This window comes from Myxozyma melibiosi (assembly GCF_037950935.1).
Source record: "Myxozyma melibiosi strain Phaff 52-87 chromosome Unknown BZA70scaffold_9, whole genome shotgun sequence".
In the NCBI taxonomy this organism is placed as follows: Eukaryota; Fungi; Ascomycota; class Lipomycetes; order Lipomycetales; family Lipomycetaceae; genus Myxozyma; species Myxozyma melibiosi.
Window position 1 is genome coordinate 538,337 of NW_027042923.1, and position 26,238 is coordinate 564,574.

At 47.5% G+C, this 26,238-nt stretch overlaps 15 protein-coding genes across 15 annotated transcripts; 5 read left to right on the forward strand and 10 right to left on the reverse strand.

The window, feature by feature from the left end:
- Nucleotides 1-64: 64 nt before the first annotated feature.
- BZA70DRAFT_240073 (uncharacterized protein) lies at nucleotides 65-754 on the forward strand (the record flags this gene model as incomplete). Its single annotated transcript, XM_064910492.1, has 3 exons — nucleotides 65-342; nucleotides 403-532; nucleotides 584-754. 3 exons carry the CDS (start codon nucleotides 65-67, stop codon nucleotides 752-754), a joined length of 579 nt encoding a protein of 192 aa, XP_064767200.1.
- A 168-nt stretch (nucleotides 755-922) lies between these two features.
- On the reverse strand, nucleotides 923-2,873 carry BZA70DRAFT_299763 (signal recognition particle, alpha subunit, N-terminal-domain-containing protein; the record flags this gene model as incomplete). The annotated part of the gene is made up of 2 exons (XM_064914671.1): nucleotides 923-2,590; nucleotides 2,664-2,873. The coding sequence occupies 2 exons, from the start codon at nucleotides 2,871-2,873 to the stop codon at nucleotides 923-925; spliced, it is 1,878 nt and encodes a 625-aa protein (XP_064767201.1).
- Nucleotides 2,874-3,267: 394 nt separating this feature from the next.
- BZA70DRAFT_290716 (ubiquitin-conjugating enzyme/RWD-like protein) lies at nucleotides 3,268-4,125 on the forward strand (the record flags this gene model as incomplete). The annotated part of the gene is made up of 6 exons (XM_064914240.1): nucleotides 3,268-3,294; nucleotides 3,371-3,485; nucleotides 3,595-3,726; nucleotides 3,800-3,873; nucleotides 3,940-4,006; nucleotides 4,076-4,125. The coding sequence occupies 6 exons, from the start codon at nucleotides 3,268-3,270 to the stop codon at nucleotides 4,123-4,125; spliced, it is 465 nt and encodes a 154-aa protein (XP_064767202.1).
- A 408-nt stretch (nucleotides 4,126-4,533) lies between these two features.
- Nucleotides 4,534-5,202, reverse strand: BZA70DRAFT_240392 (nascent polypeptide-associated complex subunit alpha; the record flags this gene model as incomplete). The annotated part of the gene is made up of 1 exon (XM_064910498.1): nucleotides 4,534-5,202. One exon carries the CDS (start codon nucleotides 5,200-5,202, stop codon nucleotides 4,534-4,536), a length of 669 nt encoding a protein of 222 aa, XP_064767203.1.
- Nucleotides 5,203-5,407: 205 nt separating this feature from the next.
- Nucleotides 5,408-6,444, reverse strand: BZA70DRAFT_281652 (uncharacterized protein). The gene is made up of 2 exons (XM_064913146.1): nucleotides 6,015-6,444; nucleotides 5,408-5,933 (listed from the first exon to the last, which is right to left on the reverse strand). The coding sequence occupies exons 1-2, from the start codon at nucleotides 6,379-6,381 to the stop codon at nucleotides 5,434-5,436; spliced, it is 867 nt and encodes a 288-aa protein (XP_064767204.1). The 5' UTR covers nucleotides 6,382-6,444; the 3' UTR covers nucleotides 5,408-5,433.
- On the reverse strand, nucleotides 6,445-7,837 carry BZA70DRAFT_281657 (eukaryotic translation initiation factor 1A, X-chromosomal). The gene is made up of 6 exons (XM_064913147.1): nucleotides 7,591-7,837; nucleotides 7,513-7,521; nucleotides 7,323-7,392; nucleotides 7,144-7,247; nucleotides 6,945-7,067; nucleotides 6,445-6,861 (listed from the first exon to the last, which is right to left on the reverse strand). Exons 1-6 carry the CDS (start codon nucleotides 7,609-7,611, stop codon nucleotides 6,772-6,774), a joined length of 417 nt encoding a protein of 138 aa, XP_064767205.1. The 5' UTR covers nucleotides 7,612-7,837; the 3' UTR covers nucleotides 6,445-6,771.
- Nucleotides 7,838-7,860: 23 nt separating this feature from the next.
- Nucleotides 7,861-9,557, forward strand: BZA70DRAFT_281659 (uncharacterized protein). Its single transcript, XM_064913148.1, has 5 exons — nucleotides 7,861-8,505; nucleotides 8,579-8,678; nucleotides 8,746-8,959; nucleotides 9,025-9,121; nucleotides 9,188-9,557. Exons 1-5 carry the CDS (start codon nucleotides 8,101-8,103, stop codon nucleotides 9,341-9,343), a joined length of 972 nt encoding a protein of 323 aa, XP_064767206.1. The 5' UTR covers nucleotides 7,861-8,100; the 3' UTR covers nucleotides 9,344-9,557.
- BZA70DRAFT_204027 (dienelactone hydrolase family protein) lies at nucleotides 9,175-10,590 on the reverse strand. Its single transcript, XM_064910149.1, has 2 exons — nucleotides 9,914-10,590; nucleotides 9,175-9,842 (listed from the first exon to the last, which is right to left on the reverse strand). Exons 1-2 carry the CDS (start codon nucleotides 10,443-10,445, stop codon nucleotides 9,637-9,639), a joined length of 738 nt encoding a protein of 245 aa, XP_064767207.1. The 5' UTR covers nucleotides 10,446-10,590; the 3' UTR covers nucleotides 9,175-9,636.
- A 24-nt stretch (nucleotides 10,591-10,614) lies between these two features.
- On the reverse strand, nucleotides 10,615-12,932 carry BZA70DRAFT_281662 (armadillo-type protein). Its single transcript, XM_064913149.1, has 8 exons — nucleotides 12,732-12,932; nucleotides 12,518-12,652; nucleotides 12,327-12,455; nucleotides 12,116-12,247; nucleotides 11,660-12,052; nucleotides 11,457-11,588; nucleotides 11,263-11,391; nucleotides 10,615-11,190 (listed from the first exon to the last, which is right to left on the reverse strand). The coding sequence occupies exons 1-8, from the start codon at nucleotides 12,838-12,840 to the stop codon at nucleotides 10,679-10,681; spliced, it is 1,671 nt and encodes a 556-aa protein (XP_064767208.1). The 5' UTR covers nucleotides 12,841-12,932; the 3' UTR covers nucleotides 10,615-10,678.
- Nucleotides 12,933-13,639: 707 nt separating this feature from the next.
- Nucleotides 13,640-17,179, reverse strand: BZA70DRAFT_240165 (fungal-specific transcription factor domain-containing protein; the record flags this gene model as incomplete). Its single annotated transcript, XM_064910496.1, has 4 exons — nucleotides 13,640-15,038; nucleotides 15,104-15,557; nucleotides 15,808-16,358; nucleotides 16,713-17,179. The coding sequence occupies 4 exons, from the start codon at nucleotides 17,177-17,179 to the stop codon at nucleotides 13,640-13,642; spliced, it is 2,871 nt and encodes a 956-aa protein (XP_064767209.1).
- A 537-nt stretch (nucleotides 17,180-17,716) lies between these two features.
- BZA70DRAFT_281665 (putative aldose 1-epimerase) lies at nucleotides 17,717-19,206 on the forward strand. The gene has a single exon (XM_064913150.1). It carries the CDS (start codon nucleotides 18,093-18,095, stop codon nucleotides 19,161-19,163), a length of 1,071 nt encoding a protein of 356 aa, XP_064767210.1. The 5' UTR covers nucleotides 17,717-18,092; the 3' UTR covers nucleotides 19,164-19,206.
- Nucleotides 19,207-19,431: 225 nt separating this feature from the next.
- BZA70DRAFT_204686 (Man1-Src1p-C-terminal domain-containing protein) lies at nucleotides 19,432-21,632 on the reverse strand. Its single transcript, XM_064910154.1, has 6 exons — nucleotides 21,486-21,632; nucleotides 21,230-21,420; nucleotides 21,049-21,171; nucleotides 20,867-20,980; nucleotides 19,971-20,795; nucleotides 19,432-19,916 (listed from the first exon to the last, which is right to left on the reverse strand). The coding sequence occupies exons 1-6, from the start codon at nucleotides 21,511-21,513 to the stop codon at nucleotides 19,701-19,703; spliced, it is 1,497 nt and encodes a 498-aa protein (XP_064767211.1). The 5' UTR covers nucleotides 21,514-21,632; the 3' UTR covers nucleotides 19,432-19,700.
- Nucleotides 21,633-21,752: 120 nt separating this feature from the next.
- Nucleotides 21,753-23,224, forward strand: BZA70DRAFT_259275 (peptide-N(4)-(N-acetyl-beta-glucosaminyl)asparagine amidase; the record flags this gene model as incomplete). Its single annotated transcript, XM_064910852.1, has 7 exons — nucleotides 21,753-22,030; nucleotides 22,080-22,137; nucleotides 22,203-22,379; nucleotides 22,457-22,522; nucleotides 22,586-22,630; nucleotides 22,689-22,776; nucleotides 22,840-23,224. The coding sequence occupies 7 exons, from the start codon at nucleotides 21,753-21,755 to the stop codon at nucleotides 23,127-23,129; spliced, it is 1,002 nt and encodes a 333-aa protein (XP_064767212.1). The 3' UTR covers nucleotides 23,130-23,224.
- On the reverse strand, nucleotides 22,930-24,653 carry BZA70DRAFT_204517 (uncharacterized protein). The gene is made up of 4 exons (XM_064910153.1): nucleotides 24,490-24,653; nucleotides 24,321-24,433; nucleotides 23,952-24,257; nucleotides 22,930-23,897 (listed from the first exon to the last, which is right to left on the reverse strand). The coding sequence occupies exons 1-4, from the start codon at nucleotides 24,616-24,618 to the stop codon at nucleotides 23,207-23,209; spliced, it is 1,239 nt and encodes a 412-aa protein (XP_064767213.1). The 5' UTR covers nucleotides 24,619-24,653; the 3' UTR covers nucleotides 22,930-23,206.
- A 395-nt stretch (nucleotides 24,654-25,048) lies between these two features.
- On the reverse strand, nucleotides 25,049-25,961 carry BZA70DRAFT_204159 (uncharacterized protein). The gene is made up of 3 exons (XM_064910151.1): nucleotides 25,798-25,961; nucleotides 25,683-25,739; nucleotides 25,049-25,601 (listed from the first exon to the last, which is right to left on the reverse strand). Exons 1-3 carry the CDS (start codon nucleotides 25,828-25,830, stop codon nucleotides 25,137-25,139), a joined length of 555 nt encoding a protein of 184 aa, XP_064767214.1. The 5' UTR covers nucleotides 25,831-25,961; the 3' UTR covers nucleotides 25,049-25,136.
- Nucleotides 25,962-26,238: the final 277 nt, after the last annotated feature.

The window sequence follows — 26,238 nt, forward strand, 5'->3', positions numbered from 1 at the left end:
ATTTAGAAATCCCAGGCATCCATCTCGCCTTCCTCCTCTCTCAAACAAAGACAAACACATCGCAATGGACCCGCTATTCTCGCTAGACTTCATCTCTCCCGAGATCAGCTCAGCTCTGGCTCCTGAGTACAAGCTGCGTCCGCTACAGACTTCTGACTACGAGAACGGGTACCTCGACGTGCTTAGTGATCTCACCACGGTGGGCAACATCAGCAAGGAGGTTTTTGATTCTCAGATCGCATTCATCAAGTCGCGAGAGGGAGAATATTTTAATATCGTCATTGAGAAAATAGCAACTGGAAAGGTTGTTGCCGTCGGAACTTTGCTTGTCGAGCACAAATTGTAAGTACAAACACGATTGCTTCAGAATGCCTGGTCTAACGGAATCTTACTTTGATACAGCATACACGAATGTGGATTAGTCGGTCATATAGAAGACATCGCGGTTGCCAAATCCGAGCAGGGAAAGAAACTCGGAATCAAGGTTATCCACGCCCTCGATTTCATTGGCAAAAAAGCCGGCTGCTATAAGGTGCGTCAACATCTCTGCCCTATGTGTTGATCTACTAACGTTCCACCGAAGAATATTTTGGATTGCTCGCCTCATAACGAAGCGTTTTACATCAAATGTAAGAGACCCCATTCTTTATCTCATAGTATCATGAGTGCCATGCTAATTTTTCGTTGTCAAGGTGGCTACAAAAACGAGGGATTCGAGATGGTACGTATTCATCAACTGCTAGATTATCTGTAAACACGTTTACTAATATTGAGAATTGCGTCATTATAGGCCCGCAGATTTTAAGTAACCTAATGGGCTGTCTTTTACTATTATGACTTAATGGAGAAGTGAAATCATATAGAGTGTTCAATTAACTTAGAACAATAAACGTGTCCCTGACTTCCAATGTGCTATAGTAACTCACGACATAAGCATGTTAACCGCCCACGGAACAGACAGGGTACGCAAATCAGTATACATCTGGCCAGTGCCCACAAACAGCACCGGAATTCCAGTAGAATACGTCATATTGACCATACTTCCAATCATATCGCCCACCGTATCGCATTTGCTGATCAGGAAAAAATCGAGGTTCCGGTTAGGACCGAAGGCAGCGTTGAAGTTCCGAGCCTGCTGCACCGAGTCAGTGCCGACGAGTGCCTCGCCCACCATGACGATCTTATCAGGATTGGCATATTTGGCGAACTTTTCCAGCGACGACATCAAACGTGTGTCGTTATGGCGACGACCGGCGGTATCAATCAAGACAACGTCATAGCCTTGCTCGTTTCCGTACGCAATAGCGTCCCGAGCAATCACCGCCGCATCTTTTCCGTAGCCTTTCTCGAAAAGCTCAATCTTGCCACCTTCTCGCTCGGTCAGCTTCTTGAGATTGCGGGCGTGGACGCGAAGTTGCTCGACCGCACCGGATCTGAAGGTATCACAGGCAGCAATAAGAAGCTTCATGTCGTTTTGAAGTAACCAGTAGGCAATCTTGGACAAATTTGTAGATTTGCCGACACCGTTCACACCAACGACAGAGATGACATACGGCCGCGCTGAGGACCCTGATTTGACTCTTTGAATCTCATGGAGTAGATCGACCGAGGTAGACGGAGTCAAAATCTTACGAAGCGCATCTTCCATCGCAACGCGGACCGTCTTCTCGATCGATGTCCAGCTCCCAGTTTTCGTACCAACAAGACTCTTTCGGACAACATCACACAAATGCTGAGCAACCTCCGGCGCCACGTTTTTCTTCATCAGATGATCCTTCATCCCGTTAAGCGCATTCTCCATGTCAGCCTCAGATAAAACCTTGCTGCCGATGATGTTGCGGAAATAGCCAAAACCGGAAGAAAGAACAGATCCAGATGAGTTGTCGGACTTCTCATCGGAGGAAGCCAAGATCGAGTTGATTTCACTGGACAGATCTTTCAAAACAAAATCACCAGACTTTGTTTTAGATCCCCACTTCGAAACATCAGCATCTTCGAGTAATTGACTGTTAACGGCCGAGTCATCATCCGGTGCACTGCCATTCGCCTTCTTGCTAGCCGAGAAATCCAACGGTCCTTCGTCGTCCGAAACATCGCGCGCAGTACCGTCGGCATCCCACTTTCGCAGTTTCTTCTTTGCGCTTTTCTTTGACGAGTCGTCGCCATTAGAAGACTCCCGACTCATAGGACTAGCGGATTTACTGCCACCGCGTCCGCCCCGACGACCGCCGCGCTTGGCCAATCCAGACAGTTTGAGCGGCTTGGGTGATTTGCTACCCGCCCCATTGCGCGCAGGTTCAAGCTCATCTTTTTCCAAGTCTTCGCTCTTCAGTCCAGCATCTTCACTATCTTCTTCAGCGTCGTCAGCAGCGGCAGCGGCTGCGGCCACGGCAGAAACTGGCTTGCGCCCGGCAGTTGATTTCTCTAATTCGGCATACCGAACGTCGAAATAATCTCCAAAGTGGCAGACTGGCAAATGATCCGAGTCCTTAGCTTTCAACTCGTCGGCGTAGAGGGTCGTGAAGAGCTTTTTGACACTGGCTAGAAGCTCATCGATGAAGGTAATCTGCAACAATGACTGGTAGACCGCCTGTAGGATAGATCATTAGCACACAGGACTGATATTCTGATATATAGTAACAACTACCAAAGCGCCAACATACCACGATAATAATACCAAAGTCGTTTGACGAGGTCCATTTGACGGTGTACCTGTCCTTCGTCATCGAGCTGTCCGAGCCAGCCTTGCCGCGTCGGTCCTCGATAAAAATATCAGCGACGAGCGAGTCGAGGATGTTGGCCGACACCGGCTGGTAGCACTTCTGCCAGAGCACGATACCGCCGGTGGTGAACACAGAGAAGTAGTCAATCATTCTCTGTCTATTATAAAACACAGATATTCGTCCAAACAGACGCGCAAAGGTGGTGGGTCCGAGCAGGTATTGTTGGAGATAAAAGTGAGCAAACAGGTACAAACCCCGCGATCCGGAGTCGGCGGCAGAGTGGCCGAGAGACGCAAATGACGTTCCGCAGTGATCCTTCTCCCCGCGTCCGCAGACTGTTGCTCGACTCCAGATACCGATACCGAGCCCGAGGATTTGGTGTTTGTCGTAAGTACTGTGGCTGTTGTTGTTTGGTGTATTGTGACTGTGGGCTTGTGGTCTGTTTGGTGTTTCGAAAGTGTTCTGACCGTCGCTGCTGGTTCTGCATCCACTAGGTTACCACAGTTTAGTACTGCAGATATCTCTTATATCCTACAACCGAATCATGTCTCTTCCTAAACGGATCATCAAGGTGCGTCTTTTTAGCTTGCAGGGCTGTAATTTAGTGCGGCAAAGAACAGTCGCGGGCTGATACCAAGAATCAATAGGAAACCGAGCGTCTAGTCAGCGATCCGGTTCCTGGAATCACCGCCGTTCCACATGAGGAGAATATGCGATACTTTGACGTTACTGTCGATGGGCCATCACAGTCGCCATATGAAGGTATATCAAGATGTTTGTGCCTGCTATGGGCTCTGCGTTGGGATACGCTACTGCGCTGATGCGCTCGGTGGCTGACAGAACGACTTACTTACATCTGCATTAATAATAGGCGGTGTCTTCAAGCTAGAGCTTTTCCTTCCTGAAGAGTATCCCATGGTTGCTCCCAAAGTCCGGTTCTTGACAAAAATCTACCACCCAAATATCGACAAGCTCGGACGAATCTGCCTTGATGTCTTGAAGAGTACGAAGCATTACCCAACCATCATGCAAACGATACTATGATTCACTAACGCATCTCTTTCTTATTGTTTTAGCCAACTGGTCTCCTGCTCTTCAGATCCGGACGATTCTGTTATCTGTGCAGGCTTTGCTGGGCGCACCAAATCCTGTAAGGCTACCGCTTTCCACGTCTTCTACTTCATAGACTTGATTATTAAATGCTAATCTGCTACAGGATGATCCGCTTGCAAACGATGTTGCTCAGCGGTGGAAAGAAGACGAGCGTGCTGCTATCGCTACTGGTAAGATCTGACATTAGTTATCAAATCCTGTGACATGTGCTAATCTGCCTCTCTTTCGATGTAATATAGCCAAGGAGTGGACACAGACCTACGCTGCGCCTTCAGAGACTGAGGCCTAGAATGTGTGAAGGAGAGGAAGAGGAACTGGGATCTTCGTATTCATGTTCCAAATATACGCATAGGATAGGCGATTGGTGCTTTCGAGTTTGTTTGTCTTAATGGTCATCCAATTAATTTCTACACGCGCGCCTCCTTTCATCGTTACTACCAATAAATAGTCAAAGGAATCAAGACCATTTCTTATTACTTTGATATGTGTTCTTTTGCAGAGTGTGAAAGCATGTAATTTAGAGGGACATTGACTGGCGTAGTCGGTGTTTGAGGGTTTAATAATACAAAAGATGATTACTCAGTTCGTGATCAAGAGAGATTCTTTTGGATGATAAAGCTTTTAGATTTTGATTTTTTAGACCATTCCGAATACCGGACTACTCTAGACTGAATTGTAAACGAGCGGGTGAGAGAATTTAGCTGGTGAGCTCCATGATACTAGAGAAGAAAAGAAAAGTAGTTAGCACCTGATTGAACCAATTCATCATATTGTAAATCGAATGCAATTGAACGCACCTGTTGACTATGTCAGAGTCGTTCTTCTTCAAAGCCTGGACGGCTTTTGCCCGTGAGACGGCAGCCTGAGCCATGACAATCTGAATATCCTTCTCCAACAGTCCGGTCTCGTCGACCTCACCCTCCTCCTCGGGCTCAGCCTCGACAGGAGCCTCCTCAGCCTTCTCCTTTCCCTTGCCCTTGTCCTCGGGAGCCTCGGTGGTCTCGGCCTCAGCGGTGGCGTCGGCGGCGCTGGCAGCCTGGAGTTGTTGGGCGAGGTTGGCCTGCTGGCTGAGGTCCTCGATCTTGGCCTCGCCAAAGACGATGTAGCAGCCGGAAGAAACCGATCGGAAGACTTCGGGGTTCGAGACGACGAAGAGGATGTTCTTGGAGCGGCGGAGGGTGACGCGGGTGATGCCAGGGACGGGCTTCAGTCCGAGCTTGAGGACGGCCTTGCGGGCCTTCTTCTCACCACGGGAGTAGACCGAGACGGAGGCACCGGCGGGGATCTCCTCGTCTCCGGAGACGGAGGAGGCGTCGTCGGCAACCTGCTGCTCCTCGGGCAAATCGGTAACGTCTTCGATTGACATGATGTGTGTGTGTTTGTGAGTGTTTTGGATGAGTTTCCTGGACTGTGGAGACAAATGCTAATTGGACCCGAATCCTGTGATCCTCACGCGAGACGGAGGAGCGCTCTCGGAGGAGTTGTAGGGTTCGTTGAGTGTAGGGTTTCAAGCAGTCACAGCTAACATTATGTTAGTCAGCGCAGTTGACTAGTGTTATGTAATAACAATGTTATGTAATCATGCGTGTGGGTATTATTAATAGTCTACTGACAAATATGTAGAGCACTGATCCAAACACAGACAAAAAACACAAAAGACAACGCCCGTAATGATACAGAGAGATAGAGACACCGCATAAATATACACAAACCAACGACCTGATCCAAAGAGATACTCGATAAAAAGAAACATTCCCGGTCCAAAAACAAAGCCTACAAACCCATTCCACGGAATCCCACAAAACTGCTTATAGCAGCTCAAACACCGGACGCCCGGGCGGCGGGCGCGTGTCGATCGCTGGAGATGAGGTCGCGGTGGGCGACGTCGGCGCGGATGCGAGATCGACTTCAGGGATGTTTTCGCACGAAATGTCTGTGTGGAGTAGTGGTCAGTAGAAGGCCCGGACAGCAGCGACGGAGCTTGGGAGCACATACCAGAAAGATGACTGATTGCTGCTGTATACCTCTTCACAAAGGCCTCTGTGCGGTGTAGATCTATTTCCAGTTTCCGTTTGGATTCCTCGTAGTGCGCAGTAACTGTAATAATAACATAAAAGAGAACAAGTCAGTAAACCGTCATCACAAGAGCTATCATGATCACCGCTATCGCCGACTTACCTTCCTGCGTCGGCTCCTCAGCCTTGCCGTACTCAAACCTCAGCTTCTGGATTTCCCGGCGAATCTCTGAGCTCCGGCGCAGAGACTTGCGCAAAGTGCTCACCAAATGCGACATTTGCTCCGACTCTGGCAGCGAATTTATGTCGAAGCCGGACATTGTGCGGGGAAGTGCGTACAGTGACAAGGTCGATGAGCTCGAGGTTGGGAGTCCATGCGCGCCGTGATGGTGACGGCGCGCGCCCGGCAGCCCGACGAGCGACGTCGTCGAGGACGCGGACGTCAGACCGAGACAGGAATCTTCGTGCAAAGCCATTTGGGTGCCTGCGAATAGCTCTGAAGTGCTCAACTGCTGCTGTTGCTGCTGCATCGCGGATTTGAGCAGCACGTTCGCGAGGCATCCAGATCGTCGGATCCGGAAAGTCAACGTAGAACCCTAACCGCACATATCAGACCGATTTAGAAATCTATGCATTATTCATTCAAGAAGGAGCAGATTCTTTATTTATTCAGTATGATGCATTTACTAAAAGCAATATGCTCAGTCGCAGGAAATCGTACAAACTTGGACTGAGAACAAACGCCCGATACGAACAAAACGTAAGAACAAACAATATATGCCACGCATTCAAAACCAGTCACCTTCCTTTTCAGACGATCAACCAGCCGACACTAAACAAAAAAACCTGTCCTTATCACTGCCTTCATCTGTGAAACAAGATAAGTAAACTCTTGTCCACTTTTTCTCTCTTTGCTCCTTTTAGATCTCGTCAATGTCGAACTCGAAGTTGCACTCCTCATCACCCTCGTGACCATAAGTATCGGTCTCGTTGATCTTCGCAGTCTCGGGCTATTATAATTCAGACACGTTAGTTTAATGCTGCAAGCGCCATCAAAGCAAGTCTCTCTTCTCATAACACAGATACAACGTACCAGCTCGCCGTAACTCTTCAGACTTCGCGCTTCGTCCGCGTTGTACTTGAGAATAACATCACTGTGATCATCCTGGAACTCACGAAGAGACAGGAGAATAATATCGCCCTGGTTGATCCACACCTGCAAACAACAAGATAAGTTTCGTCAGCACTACCGCTTCTTTCTCTGAACAATTTCTTCAAGATCGACAACGCACCTTCTTGCGCAGCTTTCCTCGGATATGTGCTAGTCGCTTCTCACCGTCAAAGCACTGGGCCTCAAGACGTCCGTTTCCAAGCATCTTGGTCACTTGGGCGTATTCTGTAGATTACCAAAAACTCGTCAGCAAAACCATTTCTTGTGACTCTGCGATGATCCCCCTTGCTGGCAACTCACCCTGTCCATCTTCCTTGAACGTAAGCTCACGCTTCTCGTTGTCGTTCTCGTTCTTTCCTCTCCGACGATTCTATATAAGTTCTCCAGTCAGATTTCTGTTTTTGTGACTCTATTTCCGCTGCCACAGCTAGAACAGTGGTTCATGCTGGCTTGCGGCAAGATTTAAACACTCGTTTTGTGGCGAGCTTACCTTTCCTCCCTACACAAAATAACCATTAGTAAATCACTCTCAACAATGATGACAGCCATGATCTCGTCAAAAACTCACCTTTCCTTTGTTCTTAGGCATTATAGGCTACTGCTGAAGCACTGAAGCTAACACAAAAAAAAATTGAACGCGTGCGTAGAAGAAATCCAGATACCGGACACGAAAGCAAAATACACCGTTTTTAACCTTCTAATCCCAGAGTAGCAGTTTTCTTCTCTTCTCTGATATCAGTTATAAAGACTGAAACCTGAATCGAGAGATATTCCTTGTGAAATAGAAAAGGAAAATTTCACAGAGCGTGCTGACTTTTCTCTTTCCAATTGCCAACTCCCAGTTTTCTACAAAGGTCAATTTTACTGTGCTCACAGCTACTGCGGCGCGCGTAGATTCAGTCCTGCAACATCACTGATACGCCCTCGATTCCCATCTTCACCAACCAGTCCCCCTTCTGCTTTCCACTTCCTGATCCCTTTCGTATCGTCATCAATCCAGTGCTGCATAGTATCTCCTGCTTGTGCTTTTGACCGCGCAGCAAACTAGATACTCGCGCAGATCGCATCCTCTCCGACCATGTACCAACCACATCATACTCCGGCATCTCCACCCCTCCATCATCCCGTCCCTCAGCATCCCATTCCACCCATGCGATCCCCTCCTCCACCAATACAGCAACAGCAGCATGGACGGTCTGTAAACACGAATCCGTATATGCCGCAAGCAGGCGCTGTGCCCGCTGCATCGTCTGGTTACGTGCCTGGTAGCGCTAGTGGAGGATACAACCTGTTTAACGATACCACCGCCCAGGTCGGACTTCAGGTTGGCCGAAATGCCGTATTAGCTGGCCAGGAATACGTCGAGCAGAACTTTGGGCGATTCATGTCGCTTTCTATGCCAACACTGCGGACATATTTCAACGTCTCGAACCGTTACGTTGCGAGCAAACTGTCCCTCGTTGTCTTCCCCTGGCGACATAAGGTTAGTTCTGATTCAGGCCGCTTTTGATGGATGATCAACTTGGACGATAAGACTGACATCTTCTCTTCAATAGCCCTGGTCTCGGCAACCTAAACGATCGGAAGTGTCTGGTGCGGTTGAAGGTTACATGCCCCCAAGAGAGGACATCAACGCGCCTGACATGTACATACCAGGTAAGCTTCGTTTCTGTGCTGTATACAGTCCGGAGTCTCCCAATCTAACGCGTCAACAATTTCATAGTAATGGCTTTCACCACCTACATCCTACTTTCGTCGATTCTGGCAGGAATTAAGGGCGACTTCCATCCTGAGCTGCTGGGGTACATCTCTTCAATGGCATTCGCAATCGTGATCTTTGAGATCTTGGGATTGAAGCTCGGGTGCTACCTCCTTAGCATTTCGAACGAGTCGCAGATCCTAGACTTGGTGGCGTATAGTGGATACAAGTTTATTGGGTATGCTTTTCCTTGTTATGCTGATAGATATCGTCAGATCATCATGCTAATTGGCTGCAATACAGGGTTATTATGACCATGATCGCGGGTGCCCTGGTTCCTGGTTACTTTGTTAAATACACCGTTTTATTGTATACATTTGCGGCAAATGCCTTCTTTTTGGTATGTCAACGACACCCTATGATCTGATTGATCTTTGCGCTGTTGCTAACCTGTTCATATTATCAGTTGCGCTCACTGAAGTACGTCGTCCTCCCCGAATCCTCGATGAACGGCTCGTCCATGACTACCACCAACAGGCAGCGACAACGTCGGATACAATTCCTCTTTGCCTACAGTTTTGTGTGCCAGTTCGTATTGATGTGGCTTCTTGCTAAGAGCTGAACAAACTGCATACACAAACAGTGAAAGCAGAAATAAGCGAGTGATGGATGTGTCTGTTGGTTTCTAGTGTCTATAGAGCAGGTCAGTTGGTGTAACTGATTGTCCTGAAAACAAATGGGGTTTCTAAATTTTGCTCTGTATAAATAATTATTAGGCGGATGGTTCCAACAGTTTATTATTCTAAGTAGTCTAACTGAGATCTTGCAATCACATGTATCCGATCCCAAGTAGCCTCAATCCAAGAAAGAACATCTCCATCAGACTTAATCGCTGATCGACTGTAATGTTCAGACTTATTTCGAGAAGCGGTTGAACCACTGGACAGCCTGGTAGAACGCAGCCTCGTGTGCCCACATAGTAACCGGGTCGCTGGGGTCGCCGCGAACAGCGAATCCGTGCTCGACAGACGAGTACAGAGTCAGAAGGTAAGTCGCGCCAATCTCCTTCAGCACCTTCTCAGTCAGATGGCGCTGCTCCTCAGGCATGAGGTGGTCGGTCTCTGTTTGTTCATAATTTATGATTAGTCTTGTTTAGAACATCAATTGAGCGATCTTCTTGATCTTCACTTACCGGCAGCCGCGATGGAAAGAGGACCCTTAATAGCACGGAGCTCAGGCTCGGTAACAAACGACGGGTGGGCAATGAAACCGCCATCAAGCTTTCCCTCGTCGAGCAGACGAACAACGTACTTTCCTCCAAAACAGTAGCCAACAGAGAAGAACTGGGTCACAGAAGGGAATTCCTTCTTTGTGTACTCAAACGCCTTCTCGATGATCGGCTCGGTGTACTCGATGTTGTGGACCGCTCTCCAGCTGGGGAAGTCAAACTCCGCAGGCATGGGGAACGGAGCCGGGTCATCGCCAAAGAGGTTGGGCAAGATCGCAAGATATCCCTGCTTGGCAAAGTTGTCCGAGATGATCTTGTGGTTCAAGAACGGCATGCCAAAGATATCGGCAAGATAGATCACGGCTCTGGTGGGTGCCTCGGTGGTGGGCTTAGCGACGTAAATATCAACGTCTTCGAAGGTGACAATTTCACCAGTGGGGGTACCACTGTGCTTGTATCCCTTAGTGCAGCAGGATGACGATTCGTAGGAGGCCATGTTTAATCAGCAATTGAGTCAATTGGAAACTTGAGAGAATGGTGAGAAGCAGGATACGATAACTTATCAGTTCCGACTCTCGGACCCTCTTATAATCTCGAGCGACCGCCCTAGCCCTACATCAGATTAGGTGGGCGTCCCTGGGCACGCAATGGAATGGCATTATGATCCCTGTTGAGTCTTTTTTATTTGTACAATCTATAAATCCATCAATTGATACCCAAACATGTTCACTAGACATCCCGCGCAAGCTCTTTATATATTTTATAGGCATTACCACCCTCCGTAGCAGCTTGTCCCACGACAAGCATTAGCGTTTTCGCGTTATCCTTCACCTTATCATCAAACTCGGTGCTTGTAAAAATCTCGCGGACTTTCCCCGACAAATCGCTGGAGTTATCTAGTATCTCTGCAACTGCAGCTGCCGCTTTTGAATCTCGGGCAACTAGCGCTAGCGAGAATAGAGCCTCGGAGGATAAAATCCGACGGTGCTGCTCCTCGTTCAGTAGGCTTAGGATCATCGAGAGAACTGTCGTCAGTTTTGTCTCTGTGTTTTCTGGCGCTATTGTCGTCACCAAATCAAGATCCTGATCTGACTTCAGCGATAATGATCTTATAAGCGTGCAGAAAAGTCTTGACGTCTCCAACCGGATAGATTTCTCTGAGTGCTGCGAGTGTAATTGCACAGCCTTCGTCAAAAAGACGTTCTTGTAGTCGGTTGAGACGAAATCATGAGCATTCTCGTCTTCAATAATCAAAAGAGCTAGGTTAGCATTATCCCGTATATCAAGGCTAGAGTGAGAAAATGCTGACGTACATGAATTGCTCAAGACCACGCGTAATAAACCCAGGGCGGAAAAGATAACCTGCGGGGATTCGTCGCATTCCAGCAGCCTCCCGATCGCAGAGAACACATCGCTCTGTACTAGTGTTCTCTTATTTTTATCTAAATAGCAGCAAGTCAGTGAGACAATGAAAGATAATTTATAAAATAATCTGGCCGGGCCATACCACTGATGGCTAGATTTTTGAGCAAGCCTGCAGCTGAGTACATCTCATTTGCGGTCGAATTGGAGTTTTTAATTATCGATATCGCGCTGATATGAGTGTTTCTGGAGTTTACCATATATACACATGCAGTTTCTAAAGTAACAACATGGTTAGCCAAATCAAGTCTCGGCGCTATCGAGATTGCAAAGGACTATTCCACTTACCATTGGTGCACAAGTTGCCGATGAATGTTAATCCGGCCACACGAAGATATGAAGTTTGAGCGCGGTTATCATATAAACTGATCCACCTCTCCCACAGTTCAACCAAACTCTCAGGTATTGACTCGGCAGAGAAAACATCCATGCCAGAAATATTACTGAAGTCTCCGAGTATAACCTTTAAAGCATCGACGTCCTCTGTGTCAATAAGAAGTTCATATTTCTCGCATAACAGTATCAAGTCCGCATAGTTGTTTTTCAATGTCTGCAAACGAAACGACTCGAAGGTTAACAGCGTCGAAATCAAGATGATATTATCTGCAACCTCGCTCGCTGGAATGGCGCGGAGAATGACTGGAAGTGCGTCTGGCCGCAGCTTATTCTCTGTGAATGCCTCTGTAAAATCAGTTTGTTAATGACCTGTATCCATTGATCGAAAAATAGAAAATAAATTCTTACCGTTCAGGATCAGGAACTCCATAAGACGAAGCACGTATGCAGCAGTAGCCTCGTCATGTATATTGGCCAGCATTGACACAAGCAGGCCCAACACGTCATTCCTCGCCTTCACCAGGAAACTTTGTGCCACATCTGTTACCATCAAGAACAACGTTAGAAAGATTTTCCATGTTCAATGTCTTCTTTTCCCAAATTGTGGAGAACCACATACCGTAGTCGTTGCAGAAATTAAACGCGACTATAATTGCTGTATTGCGCAGCTTCTCATCTGGACCAGACCAGCAACTATCAAGAGCATCGACAAACCCCGGCACGCTCATCACAAGATTTCGATTCAAGTCTAAAAAGCATCAGTAATACTACTCGCTTTGGCTGTTGGGTGGAATTTGTAGACGCTCTTACTATTGTCAGCGCATACGTTGCCCAGCACCCGCAAGCACTGAAATCGCACAGATGGCTCTGTGTAAGTGCTTTCAAGCTTCGCAACAATCTCATTGATTAACGCGGACCGTTCCGAAAATCTCTGTCGTTCATTTTCTGTATTTTTGCTACCAGTCAGCTCTCAATCGTCCCTTTCCAAGCAGTGGTTGTCCGGTGGTCACAAGCAAGTCCTTACCATTCGCCGCAAGCGCTGCCAAGTCAGACAATTGACTCTCTAGCTCCTGTGTTGTCCATCTAGGCCACAAGTGCTCGGGGATTGGAATGCCTGAGGTAACGGAAGGCATTCAGATTCTGCTTTTGGTGCGGGTTATTGATGTAGCTTTTAAATATGGCTCCCAAAGTAACGAGCAGTGAGCGTGCATCAAATTAAAAGAGCACAAGTCGGTAAAATCGGCGTCTTGTGCGATTAGAGATTCAGGGGTAGAAGAAGTCTAACAAAGTCGAGTCTCTACTAATGAACTGCACCAACGTCATTAATATTTCTCCACAATTAACTGAATCGTCTCAAAGTGTTACCGCCTTACATAGAAAAATCTCAAAGATAGACTGTACCTATCGTGGTATTAATACCTGAAACTGGCTTGTGCCCACAACCACAAAAGCCTGGGACTTTCATGTACAGAAAGTGCTAGGATAAGCATGGACCGTCTAAGAGTCGGTCAGCCATTTCTACACACCGTACATATAAAATATGAGCACCTAAAGCTAAAGCCAAGAAAGACCTGAATCTGCGATATTTAAGAATCTCTTACAAGCAATTTCGCTGGAATCGATATCAAACTACGGTCAAAGCACAGTACCGCCGCCGTCTGCGGCTCACTTATTTATTCATTGCTTCGAGTCATAATGTCGCAGTGGCCAATCAACTATAATTCCTGTCAACTTTGGTCTGGCAGAAGGATAGACTTAACTAGGATTTGCAGTTCATCAGAAGCATACGTCTATAGTACTATTAACATCACCCAGAACAAAAATCACCATAGCATACAAGCAGGACAGAATAAGCAATCACAATCATACTCCAATCTTCAAATATACCAAACGGATACAAACGAAGAATATAAGACAGCTATTCAACATTACTCAGTCGATATACTCCTTCAAAATGTTATTCAACACCTCACATCCGCGCAAAACAAAACCCCACTTGATATGCATCAGCAACGACGCGGAAAACGCGACTAGTCCAACAACTAACGGCTTGCCATCACTAGATTCAATCCTAGCCGCATCCTTCGAATCGTCACCATAGCCTTGTGCGTCACGGAAGCTGCGGCTTGAATTGGCTTGCGGATTGCCAAGTCCTATCGCATGTCCCCTTGCATTCATTCGTCTCAAATATTGCAGAGCATCTTGCTTAGCCAGACTGTACTCAATATTTCGCCCGTTCACCGAAACGTATTTTCGACTGCTACCAGCAAACGTCGACGGCGTCTCATCATTAACTTCTTGATATCGCTCATACGACCAGACTGTTAGAGTAGCAAGATATACACCCCATGGAATATGTACAGCCTGGTCCAGCAAACCTTCATTCTCAGCGATTCGTCTCATGAATTGCACAGAATGCCAAGCTGCCAGGCGACCATCTTCTGATTTTGCCCAGAGATGTACTGCTCTGTTGGAGTTTTCTCTATCGATCACTCGAATCTTCCGTCCCAAGACGTTCGGTGATCCTGCATTGATTCGCAGACTCATCGTGTCGACATGAAGAGCCAATAATCCGAGCTGAAACATCGCCCAATTTGAACACAGCATTGGAGAGTTGTATGTGTAATCGTTCATCGGACCCATCACCATTTGCATCGCAGATTGCCCTAGACCTCGACCACCAAAGCCTGAACTGCTTGGAAAAGGGTCAGGTGTACCTTGATTACGGGGTGAAGACTCTCCCGCGATCATGACAGTTGAGGAAATAGACGGAAGATTTGACTTGCTCAACTGATAATCAAAGTAGTTTTTCCAGTTGGCAAACGACGTTTCTAGTCGGTTTTTAAATTCAGTCATTCTTCTCTTTGAGACTATTCCCATATCAAGCAGACCTCGCCATTGCATATCCCAGCAAATACTGAGCAGTCCGTGCAGCAAAATAAGGCACGAGAATTGAGAGAAGTTGGCGAGATGAAACTCCTTCTGATCCTCTCTCGACAGCCGGATCAAGCGCTTTAAACTGTGCAGAAAAGTTGGCCACAAAACCTCCTTCGCTTGGCCGTCACCGATTGTTGGGCCTCTCAGTTCTTCTTTGGAGTCTACTGGTGCTTTCGCCACTCCGTCGCCAGGATTCGATCTGAATTGCATCATCCCGACTTCAGCTGCTTTGCACTGAATCTGATACATCTGATAGAATTCGCCGCCATCTTTTGCTGCCCAGCACGCGTCGGTGGAAGGAAGTTCGAGACGAACCTCAAAAGCGGAGAGAATCGGACTGTGACGAAATAACGTGGCGTGTTGGGTGTCGCATATAAATGCAAAAAAAGCAGTTCTGGAATCAGTCATAGTTAGCAATCACACTCAGGGTGGGATATATCAGTTGCCGAGAATAAATACCTTTTTGTCGTCTCGTACCACACCCATTCTCTCCATTGGTGATCTGCGGTGTCGTTATCGGATGTCTCAGAAATCTGTGGTTCCTGCAGACCCTTAAGGTATCCCGAGAAATGAATCAATGCGATATTTGTCCCGTGGAAAAACTGAGACATGTCATACTGGACCGTACTACCAAGCATTTTGTCAAAGTAGTTGGTCAAGAGCAAAGTTTGATGAACCCAGAGCTGAACTTGTGGTTGGTCTTCGATCATCAAAAAAACAATGTTTCTGAACTTCTTGTGTATGACGATAGCAAGCGTGGAAGCTTCCCGATCAGTAGAGTAAGCCATACCGATAGTCACGATCGCGATAAGAAGAGCGGGCTCCATGACTGATGGATCAAAGGTCGGCCGGTGAAGGATGGGATAGAGTGCATCAAAATGAACCCAGTATAGATTCAAATACTGCTTCATTGCTTGAATAGAGAAGTAAGGGTTATCCATAGTTATCTCAGATATGGGTTTAAGGACTTCCACCATTCTAGCATGGACTTCAGGGCCGATCTCGCAATCATCCTTCTTAGCCCAAGAGGCTGCGTCGGAAGAAGCACGAGGTAAGGGCGATAATTTATCTAAACCGATTTTAATGTGAGTAATTAGTTGAAGAAAATATGATAAAATATACTGTGTCACACGAACCTGCTGGAGGTGAGTTGCGAATGTTACTATCATTGGCAGTGACAGGAACTGTCCGAGCGTGCTTTGAGATAAACGGCACAGGGCCGATGTGACCAGGTCCAGGCATCTGTGTATCCAAAAGAGCATCCTCTAGCGTTACAGAAGATTTCTCGGCCATTGCCAGAGGTGCTGTTGCTATCTGACTGAGAGAGGCAGAAGATGAATATGCACGAGCAGTCAGGTCATGACTTGCCCCATGACCAGTATCGTACATCCTCTCTGCCGATTGACTGTTTTGTAACTGAGGGTTACTCCAGACATTTTGAACTTCTTGCGATGAGTTTCGAGAAGGTAAAAGGCTTTCAGAGGAATCTGTCCAAAAATCCGAACCAAAAAGCCAGGTATAATGATCTGAGAGACTAAGGTCGAAAGTATCGAGAGAGAACTTAGGCCAATCAGTTGCCGAACCGTATGAAAGACTGTACTGCTCTGCAGCAGTTGGGACATGTTGAGAAGAAGAGGCGATAGAGGCTTGTAAAGCGTGAGAAGGGTGATCTTCCGGAAGTTTTGCCATTTCCTGTTTTGGTTCAGTGGAATTACTGCGGGAACCTAGCACACTGCCTGGTAGAGATACTGAACCCTGTAATAGTTTCGCCTTGTTGGAGGCGCCCAGGCTGTTAGCCTCTAATTTCAGTTTTCCGTCACCGTGAGACTGTTCTGAACCGAACTCAGGGGAATGGGTAGCTAGGTGCGTTTGTGACTGTGGATGAGGAGGAGGTGGTGCAAAGTAGGGAGCCTTGATTTGACTACCTGGATCGGCGGAATTATCATACACCATATCAACTGGAACGACACGAGAGGAAGACAGCGCCTGAGCAGCCTGCTCAGGGGAGTTATACTGCTGGTGCTGTGGAACAGGCAGAGGACATATTGGCATGTTTGAGTTCAGTGACGGAACGCTCACTGCTGGAGGTTGGTGGGGCGCCACATGAAGGGGTCGGAGAGGATCGTCAAGAAGGTGATTGGGATGAGCAGAACCAGGCTGCTGAGGCAGCTGGCCCTGCGGCAAGAGGTTCACGAGGGGTTGAGTAGAAAGAGAAGGAAGGGCCATGGACGACTGTTGTTGCGCAGCTAAGTGTGTTTGCTGCAATTGCTGGATGCTGCGTTGCAGTGCTTCTCTCTTCTGTCGCTTCTCATGGGCTTTTGTTGACATGTGCTTCTCCAGCAGATCCTGCCGAGCGAACTGGGAGGGACAGATAGGACATTGGTACGGTCTGACCTCCAGGTGATTCGCAGAGTGTCGTGCGAGATAGTCTTTGCGATTGAAAGTCTTTCCACAGCCCGGATGTGTGCAGGCGAACTTGCGGTCTTGCTTCTGTGCCGCGGAGGAGGACGCGTCACGGGAGCGCTTGTCGACCATTGCCGGTGTTCACATCAATGCGACGCGAGGGGCCGAGAAGAGATTGCAGGAGGGAGTAAGGACGGAAGGAGGAGGAGCATGCAAGATAGGAAGGCAAATGTCGTCGGCTCCCAAACGTTGGCGAATCTTACCTTGGTATTGCTTGCGCGGGACCTGTCAACTCTCTGAGTTTATTATGGGGCGATAAGAACCGTATTGATGCACGGACATCACAGGAGTGATCGCACCCTGTTTAGCACCGAGAACCCAATTCCCAGTATCTCTCGATCAGCAGCAGATACCAGTTTCATCAGTTTCATAGGCAGTTTGACAGGAAACCAGCTGCTACGTCATCGATGCGCGCAGAACTGCTCCGGATCGGCTGATGCGAAGCAGCAATCGGACGCACTCTTTGAGTGCTCTCGGATGCGGGTCTGTCTGCCTGCAGTGACGTGAATATCTAGCCCAGCGCTATTATTACGTTAACGATTACATAATGACTTTGGGAACCTTATTGCGTACCGCCGGAGATGAGCTGCCAGAAACCTGATCGACTTTCGATCTCATCGAGCTCGGCTGAACATCTGCGGATCCCGCGCTCACTCGCTTCCTGATATGGTACCCTCGTATATTAGCCGACTAATATAGTCCTGTTCTCGTCTGCTTCTTTCCACTTTTTGGTCTTTTTGGTTATCGAAAGTCTTGTGGCAGATAGCGACGTGAATCTTTCTCCTCGCTGCACAAATGCGGCAACTTGTCCGAGCTTATGCAGGGTGGCGGTTAAAGTCGGGCGCTTAAATTCAAAGGCAGCTGTTCTAGCGCTTAGGCGGGGCAAGCGAGAAACCTATATTAACCTCCTCTACCCGCTCTTCCCCACCACCCTTTTTCTTCTCCTTCTCCCCCTCCTCCTCGCAATCCCTCTTTCACCACAACAATGTACTCAATTAGTTCCACCTTTGACGCGGAGGACACCTCCAACAAGCTGCACACTCTTGTGTCGCCCAACGGTCTCGTTTCCGCCAGCTTCGCCAACCGCGGTCTTGCCTTGGTTTCCTTTGGCGTCAAGCGCGATCCCAGTGATCCCTCTTTCCACAACATCTCTTGCGGCTTCGAGTCCGGCGAGGGATACCGCCGTAAGGATAACCCGTTCTTTGGTGCCTTCATTGGACGCGTTGCGAACCGCATTCGCGACGGACACTTCGAGCTTGACGGCGTTGATTACCAGCTGGTTAAGAACAACTTCGGCCACTGCCTCCACGGAGGCGCCCACGGCTACGACAAGGTTGTCTTTGCCGATCCCGAGGTTCTCCCCGCTCCCTCTACGACTGCATCCCCCAAATTGAAGTTTTCCTATGTCTCTCCTCATATGGAAGAGGGCTTTCCTGGTGAAATCACCCTCTCCGTGACTTACTGGTTAGAGGACGAATCAGCCGGCGGTGCTCTCTACGTCGACTACGACGCCTCCCTTACCGGGCCCGACGGAATCGCCCACGCGGTCGTTAACCTCACGAATCACTCTTACTTCAACATCGGAAACGAAAAGACAATTGCCGGAACTGAGGTCACTCTCGGCACAAACAAGTATCTCGAAGTCACCGATACCTTTGTCCCTACCGGTAAAATTGTCCCGCATCCATTAGTGCCCGAGGATTGCTCCAAGTTCACTCTTGGTCCCGTCGACCCTGATATCGATCACTGCTTCGTCTTTCCTGACGTTCCCGATCTCTTGGCTACCGATACTCGCTCTTTCCCAATGAAAACTATGGCTGAGACTTACCACCCCGTCACTGGCATCCATTTCGCCGGAAGCACCACCGACCCGGCATACCAATTCTACACCGGTCGCTACATCAACGTTGCTGATCTCTACCCGGCTCGATCTGGATTTTGTCTGGAGAGCTCCCGTTACGTTGACGCCATGAACATCGATGAATGGAAAAAGATGGTCACTATCGGCAAGGATGACAAGTACGGATGCCTCACGAAGTTCTCCCTTCATTATTAAAAACAATCACTACACGGAAGTAATTATTTGGCTTGCATCATATCTCATTGTATAATAAAAAACACTTCTATATCCTTTCATTGGTAACATTACTTAAGACAATTAAAATCGGTCAACATTATATCTGCTCCCCATCGATCACATCAGTTAACTGCCACCCACTCCCAAATTCTTACAATCTCTCCATGAAGCTCCATCTGGCGACTACGCACATTGGAGTTACCTTCAATCTTCTTTTGAACCTTGTCCCAAATCTTTCGTCGGTTCCCGCTAAATTCGTCGGTATTCAGCAATTGGTCCTTCAGCTGAGCCATAACAACAAACCGCGGAATTCTACCACTAGTGTCCGAGTCGCTACGTCTCTGCTGCTCTTGCATAATACGTAGACACGCTTGAGAAAGCTCACGAACTTTCACCTGCTGTAGCCGCATCCCATTCGCCATAGATGTTATAAGCATGAACGTTGCGAGCGCAATAGCGAGTACTAAACAATCAAACGTAATGTATCAGCAACCCGTCACAAATCTCTCGCTTAAATCAGAAAAAAGCCTTACGTGTAATCTTCAGACGGTTGGCCTTCAAAAACTCTCGAAGCTCCAACTTTAGCACACACGTCCATGGGAACTCTTCTTCAGATTTGGATCCCACGCGGTCGCCAAATTCTTCACTAACAACATATACCTCATCTTGCAATGTCAAATCCTTGTAAGAAATATTCCAGAGCTCCTCAAACACACCATTAGGAATCTTGGACTATAGTTTCTCGTTAGTACGCTGTATAATCCTCGAATCTGCCGCAAAACTTACAGATTTCATCGCAGACAATGTTGACTTTAGCTCTTCCACAGAAATCGTGGCATCATTCTTGTCCTTAGCGACACCACTGCACTCGACTTCAGCCAGTCTCTTGCGAAGAAGCAAAAGCTCAACATCTAGAAGCTGTCTTGCCTTCTCGAGCTTTCCGCTATCAGGAACGCACTTAGGCGCTATCGGAAGAAATCCACCCAACGACAGAGGACTGCGAACAAAGATATAGTCTGGCTCACATTCAACCCTCAAATCTGAATAACACTTCGCATGCTCTGGGCACGGCAAGCAGTCAAGCTCAAAATAAGACAGGAGATTCGTGCTATCGTAATCTCCACCCAGTTGTACGCCTTGACCTTCAATCTCACAGTATCCCGTGCGAAGTCTCTCGCTTTTCCACCACCATATTGACACGGAGGTAAGCAAAAAAATGATCCAAACACCAAAAATTGCAAATGGAAACTGAAAGGGAGGAGCATCTCGAGACCCGTCCAACAGACTGACATCAAACTCTTCCTCTTCCTCCTCGTCAACTTCCTCATCATCTTCTTCATCAGCTTCCTCATCTTCATCAACACTCTCCTCATCTTCATCAACACTCTCCTCATAGTATTCCTCGTCATCCTCAACAGAATCGCTGCCAGCAACAGACACATCTTCATAAGACGCTGCGAAGTCTTCTTCGCTAGGTTCAGGATACTGCATGGAATCCAGCGCAAACATATCGGAAGAAAAATTTGCTGGCGACGTTGCCAGACTCTCTTTACTAGGTTCATAGCCTGTGCTTGACATAGGCGACGAGTGAGTCTTGGGCGAGCGGGCCTTCTATGAGAATCAAACAGAAGTCAGTATCATTAAGAATTGAGTTCGAATTGAACGTTCAGAGCAAGACTCACTACTATCTGGGAACTCTTTCTGGCTCGCGACGGAGTTTTTGTCTCAACCCGTGGAGACTGAAACGGGTTCTGCGCCGAAAACGGACTTCCCTCTTCCTCCGCCTTTAGACGGCCCTACTTATTGTCAGCTCAAATTCACAGAAACCAAATAAGCCAACAGCAATGATAAGTATAGGTCTTACCGCCTCTGTATTATCCAAATCTTCATGCTTCGGAACAGCCTCTACCGGCGATTGCTGTCGCTTTCTAGGTGTAGTAGTAGAAGATATCTTCCGAGGTTGTGTAACTTGTGCCGATGTTATGTTCTTCGAGACAGAAAGTTAGCATCGAGCCACGTCGGCGCCGATCCAAAAGTAAACATACCGCGTCCACAATAGCAGGGACATCGCCACCACCAACAGACAGACTGGCCAAAAGCTCCCCAGCGCGCGGACTTATATAAGTTCGAAAGATATCAACAAGTGTCGCCTTTCGGGCGGCAGACGGGAACGGAACCTCGTGAAACAGCAATACGCGTCTGAGATCAACGACCCTAAGATTTGCCGGATTAAATCCTGACGTAGTAGTTTTAGCAAGACCAATTCATCTAATCACAGAAAAACTCAAAAGTCAAAAGTACCAGGCTGCAAATACTTGAGATCATCCATCGTATAGATCAGTTCGGTTTTTCTCTTCAGGCTTACACCGCACTGCGTCGACGGTTTTGTTGAGGGCGATGAGGGCAGGAAGGTAAGCGGAACTTTAGAAGTAAATAAACACTCGGACGATCTCGACGCTCGAGCTTTCAAAACCTAAATCACGTGCTCCAGCGACGTCCTGGTCCATTATTGACAGTTGTTCAGTATCGCACCTTCAAGTGATCTCACATTTTTATACGTGTTTGGAAATGGCGTCGAGTGCACAAGATGTTTGGATCAGAAATGTTGCTGCATCATACCAGCAAAGGGTCAAGAAAACGGTTGCATCCGGCGACGATATCAATACGCCATTTGCGCGACAGTTGATTGCGTTATCCAAAGTCCCATTGAGATATGAAAATTCCGAGCTACTAGACTATGCTTTGGAAGTAATGCCTCTTGGAGATCTTTATGCAGCAGCTGAGGAAGCACACGAGAAAGATAAATCTTGGGGCCACCAGGATCATCTGATAAAAGAACTGCTGAAGTAGGTTTCACCATCAGTCTACGTCCCAGATCAACGCTAACTACTATAGATGGTTTCGCAACTCCTTTTTCACTTGGGTTAATGCATTGAAATGCGAACTCTGCGGAGTAAGACAGCTTTTACAATAGTGATATATATATACGAACGCCTACTGACGACTTTCATATAACAGAGCGACTCTGATGTTGTTGGGAGTGCGCCTCCGACAGATCAGGAGCATCGAGATGGTGCCAATAGGGTGGAAATACATCAGTGCAAGAGTTGCAGGCATCAGATGAGGTTCCCTCGATATGACGACCCTAAAATACTCTTGACCTTTAGAAAGGGTCGTTGTGGTGAATGGGCTAATGTAAATCATTTCGTCACCATTTGCTGATACAATTGCCGCCATGGGTTTACTAACCAGAAACTGACTGTTACATATAGTGCTTTGGATTATTATGTCGCGCTCTGGGCTCACGTACAAGATGGATTTGGAATGCTGAGGATCATGTGAGTTACTGTAAGGAGGAGAATGAGAAAGACGATCTGATCTAACGCGTGCTTGGGGCGTAGGTGTGGACTGAAGTGTATTCGGAAGCTCAGAAACGATGGATACATGTATGTTTTGCTTTTTTGACATATATTCATTGTAAATCGGAATCCTAACACTCTTCAGGCCGATGCATGCGAAACAGCCTGGGACCAGCCGAAATTGTACGAACAAGGATGGGGCAAGAAGATGTCCTATGTGATCGCATATTCGGGTGTGTATCTGAAACTATTGTGTAGCCTTACAGCATCAAATATGCTAACCCCATTGATTCCAGCCGAGGGAGCAAAAGATGTAACAGCTCGCTATGTTCGGAACTCTTTACCAAGAACAAAGATTTCAGAGCAGAAATTGGGCCAGGTTCTGCAGTATTATACAGTCTCCAGAAGGATGCATTTATCCCAAGAGGAGCAGAGAAGCTTAGAGGCAGATGACATAAGAGAGGTGAAGGAGCTAGTCCGGTACATATATGGCGATGCGAAACCGACGTCTTCCGAAGAGAGTAGACCTAGAGAGACTGGCGCAGGAGAATGGACAAAAGTTCGTGGTGAAGATGGAACACACTAGATCCTTGCGTTTCTTCTCTCAAAAATAAACAAATATGTTTTCATAGCTTTAGAAAAGACCATCATTCTCCATCCTCTTCAGCTCTCTTGAAAAAACTCATCTCGATCATTTGAAGCTGTCTCCCACAGACGTCTCATCTTTTCTTCATCAGAGAGTTTTGATGAGTATTCTACTTCTTCGGGCGGAAACCGCGGCATAATATATAGCCTCCTCTTCTTTTTGGACGCCCCACCAATCGTTCGGTGTACGGGGATTGTCGATGATGGATCGCTCGCATTCAAGACACGCGAACTCTCGGGGATCCGAACTGCAACCATTGGCTCGACCTGCAGAGGTGATGATGGCAGTGAACTCTGTGGGTCTGCGGTGGATTTATCTTGAATGTTTCGATTTTCAGTGATTTGCTCGTTATTTTGGTCCACAGGCTCCCTTGACACCCGCTGTTCCATATTCAACACTCCTGCCGCACCCCCAGCTTCTGCAGCTTCATCAACGTTTTCCGTGGCACTTTCAATATGAGCTTCTGTTAATATTCTCACTGAAGGTGCCAGTAAAGCCTGGGTCTCATATATTGGAACAGTACTGATTGAGTGCGCGGAGTTATTATTGGTGCCAGAAGTTTCGGCCGAATCTACGACGGGCGACTTTTCCTGCGTCGCAGCGTCGTTTTCTGCTATGACTGACCGAAATTGTGTCGGCTCATTAAGCTGAGGTACTGTTGAGGTTACAGATGGCATTATAGGCGTTATATGACTTGTATGTTCGCGCCTGTAGATCTAGTCAGTACTTAACTCAGAAGACGCACTAAGGGGAAATACTGACAGAGATTCGATACGCTTCGCTATAGCAGCCCATATCGACTTATTACGCCGGATCGGTACCGGCGATCCCAGTATCTGAGCACCGTCCGCACCGATATATGAGAATTTTCGCACATATAACACAGGGACAAATTTGATATCAGATCGAAAGCGATCAGCAGGTGGATCATTCATAAACGGCGTCGAGACATTCAAATCGCATTTGATAGGGTTCCCAATACAACTCGAAGGAAATAAATGCAGATCTGCTTCCGTTATTCGTAGCATGCATCCCGACGTATTGTAGGTGAACCGTCTGGCATATTTCCTGAGGGTAAAGTGTATTAGCGCCATACCTTGAACAAAGAGATGAAGTTCGATAGGATGATACTTTTTGAATGAAACAACAGACTCGTTCGAAAACACTGTATTGATGTAGAACTTCTTATCAGAGACAAGCCCTTGTATGTATTCGTTGGGAGGATTAGAAACATAGGTAATAATCTGAGAAGACTGTTAGTGCCACACGCGTCTTTCATGTCAATAATACGCGTGTATACCTTTATCAGCTGAACGGCTTCATTCAGTACCGGTCCAATTTTGAAAGTGACGCTATTCACTGTCCGTCCATCTGTCAGAATAGAGAGGATTTTCTTTCTAAGAAAGGCTTTTTCTATTTCGCTAGTCATAATGGCGGCGCACTTACAGACAGTGAATTCGACAGATCAACAAGAGTTGAAGATGGGTTGGCGATGTGCTTGGATGTGGGGTTTGTGTTCACCGTATCGCGTTTCGATCTCAAATCCACACCAGATGCCGCTCGAAGCCAGCTTTGAGGTACTTGCAAGGAACACGTTAAGACTTTTAGCCTCCTAATGGCGGAATTAAAACTACTACGGCCTGCCTGTTCTCAGTACATTTTTGTATAATTCCAGGGAGCCGCTGCTTGTGTAAGTACATAGACCAGATGCTGTGCCAGTTTCTCCGTGCGTTCAACACAAGATATGCGTTCGAACCTGGTTTTAGTGCCATCTACAAGATGATGGGATACTCTCGAATCAATTGAAAGATTCGCACCGACTCAAGGCTTAACGGAATTTGAGTGTTTAGCTGGAGTTTTGATATTAACATAGTGTAAATAACTCTTAACATTTCTCTAGCTTTCACATGCAAATTAATGTCTCCATTTGACTCCTAAACCAAACCTTTAAGTAAACGTTCTAACCGGGTAGCTGTCCGGATACATTCCACTCTCCGGCTCCTCAAGCAGCTTCCACGTAGTCTTCTTAGTCAAGGGTGCGGGGTATGGCGGCTGCCCGTCCTTGGCGAGAACTTCACCAAAAACAACTTCCTTCGGAACAGACGCAAGCGCAGCAGTAAGACTCAAAGATCCATCCTTCACGGTCGTAAGCGCCTTCTGACCAGCATCTCCCTTCGCGATGCGGGGAGTCGCCTCAGAGCCGTAGAGAAGTAGGCCACCGATATCTGACTGGCCGTATGATGCTATTCTAGGGTACGCGCGGCGAGTGTCGCGCTTGTAGTAAGGGTTGTTCACGATGTCCGAGGCCGGAAGAGTCGTCGGGTCGCGGTAGAGCTCGGCATCAGGATGTGAGCCGGTGGAAGGCACGCGGTAGTAGGGGACGAGCGGGTTACCGGTGGATCGGTTGGGCACCTATATCAACAAAGAGTAAGTCCAACCTGCAAAACACGACCGGAACATCCGTCGAATAATCGAGGATTCACAGGTACATACCATAGCCAGCAGTTTTCTTATTTTCTCCCATATTCCCTGGGACCTGAGGGAGTATTTCTATGGTAAATATACGTTAGTCGATGCTCAACGCTTTGGATCCACGAGAGCGACACACCTGTGCAATCGGAACGGGACCTCCTCCAACCATGATTATCGCAGCTGACGTAGACGAGTGATGAAAGATGGCAGATATAATCCGGGCAGCAGCGAGAAAGGGAGCTGCTGAATACACCTGAATGGCACAAGTTTTGTGGTGACCGGAAGTTGCGCGGCGGCCAATCAAAGCCGAGCTGATTAGAATCAGAGCCGGGTAAGTGATGTTCGGCTACAAGACCCTTTTCAGACTGTTTCGTGCTACCCAACCTTATTCTGGCCATCACGCCCGAGCGATCGACCTCATAAGCTTGTCTAATGACGTAACTTGACGATCATTTCTCGGTTTGGGCTAATTCTACCCGCTTCCAGTCTGCCTGTCTCCAATATAAATATGCGACGCTCTGATCTGTTCTGTTCTTTTTTCCCTCTGTTCTGTATCTACCTTGAATTGCGTTGAAAT

Excerpts from the sequence above, each read along its gene's own strand:
- BZA70DRAFT_281652 (XM_064913146.1), bottom strand. The coding sequence starts at position 6,381 with ATGCAGCAGCAACAGCAGCAGTTGAGCACTTCAGAGCTATTCGCAGGC. Across the intron at positions 5,934-6,014 it reads TGAGGAGCCGACGCAGGAAG|TTACTGCGCACTACGAGGAA; the intron begins GTAAGTCGGCGA and ends TTATTATTACAG.
- BZA70DRAFT_281657 (XM_064913147.1), bottom strand. The coding sequence starts at position 7,611 with ATGCCTAAGAACAAAGGAAAG. Across the intron at positions 7,068-7,143 it reads GAGGAAAGCTGCGCAAGAAG|GTGTGGATCAACCAGGGCGA; the intron begins GTGCGTTGTCGA and ends TGTTGTTTGCAG. Across the intron at positions 6,862-6,944 it reads TGAAGAGTTACGGCGAGCTG|CCCGAGACTGCGAAGATCAA; the intron begins GTACGTTGTATC and ends GAATTATAATAG.
- BZA70DRAFT_281659 (XM_064913148.1), top strand. The coding sequence starts at position 8,101 with ATGTACCAACCACATCATACTCCGGCATCTCCACCCCTCCATCATCCC. Across the intron at positions 8,506-8,578 it reads TCTTCCCCTGGCGACATAAG|CCCTGGTCTCGGCAACCTAA; the intron begins GTTAGTTCTGAT and ends TCTCTTCAATAG. Across the intron at positions 9,122-9,187 it reads CGGCAAATGCCTTCTTTTTG|TTGCGCTCACTGAAGTACGT; the intron begins GTATGTCAACGA and ends TCATATTATCAG.
- BZA70DRAFT_204027 (XM_064910149.1), bottom strand. The coding sequence starts at position 10,445 with ATGGCCTCCTACGAATCGTCATCCTGCTGCACTAAGGGATACAAGCAC. Across the intron at positions 9,843-9,913 it reads TCTTTCCATCGCGGCTGCCG|AGACCGACCACCTCATGCCT; the intron begins GTAAGTGAAGAT and ends ATGAACAAACAG.
- BZA70DRAFT_281662 (XM_064913149.1), bottom strand. The coding sequence starts at position 12,840 with ATGCCTTCCGTTACCTCAGGCATTCCAATCCCCGAGCACTTGTGGCCT. Across the intron at positions 12,248-12,326 it reads TAATTTCTGCAACGACTACG|ATGTGGCACAAAGTTTCCTG; the intron begins GTATGTGGTTCT and ends TGATGGTAACAG. Across the intron at positions 11,589-11,659 it reads CGGCAACTTGTGCACCAATG|AAACTGCATGTGTATATATG; the intron begins GTAAGTGGAATA and ends TTGTTACTTTAG.
- BZA70DRAFT_281665 (XM_064913150.1), top strand. The coding sequence starts at position 18,093 with ATGTACTCAATTAGTTCCACCTTTGACGCGGAGGACACCTCCAACAAG.
- BZA70DRAFT_204686 (XM_064910154.1), bottom strand. The coding sequence starts at position 21,513 with ATGGATGATCTCAAGTATTTGCAGCCTG. Across the intron at positions 20,981-21,048 it reads ATTTGGATAATACAGAGGCG|GGCCGTCTAAAGGCGGAGGA; the intron begins GTAAGACCTATA and ends GACAATAAGTAG. Across the intron at positions 19,917-19,970 it reads CATTGTCTGCGATGAAATCT|TCCAAGATTCCTAATGGTGT; the intron begins GTAAGTTTTGCG and ends GAGAAACTATAG.
- BZA70DRAFT_204517 (XM_064910153.1), bottom strand. The coding sequence starts at position 24,618 with ATGACTAGCGAAATAGAAAAAGCCTTTCTTAGAAAGAAAATCCTCTCT. Across the intron at positions 24,258-24,320 it reads TCTGTTGTTTCATTCAAAAA|GAAATATGCCAGACGGTTCA; the intron begins GTATCATCCTAT and ends CTTTACCCTCAG. Across the intron at positions 23,898-23,951 it reads GCGAAGCGTATCGAATCTCT|GCGCGAACATACAAGTCATA; the intron begins GTCAGTATTTCC and ends CTAGATCTACAG.
- BZA70DRAFT_204159 (XM_064910151.1), bottom strand. The coding sequence starts at position 25,830 with ATGGTTGGAGGAGGTCCCGTTCCGATTGCACAG. Across the intron at positions 25,740-25,797 it reads GTCCCGTTCCGATTGCACAG|AAATACTCCCTCAGGTCCCA; the intron begins GTGTGTCGCTCT and ends TATTTACCATAG. Across the intron at positions 25,602-25,682 it reads TAAGAAAACTGCTGGCTATG|GTGCCCAACCGATCCACCGG; the intron begins GTATGTACCTGT and ends TTGTTGATATAG.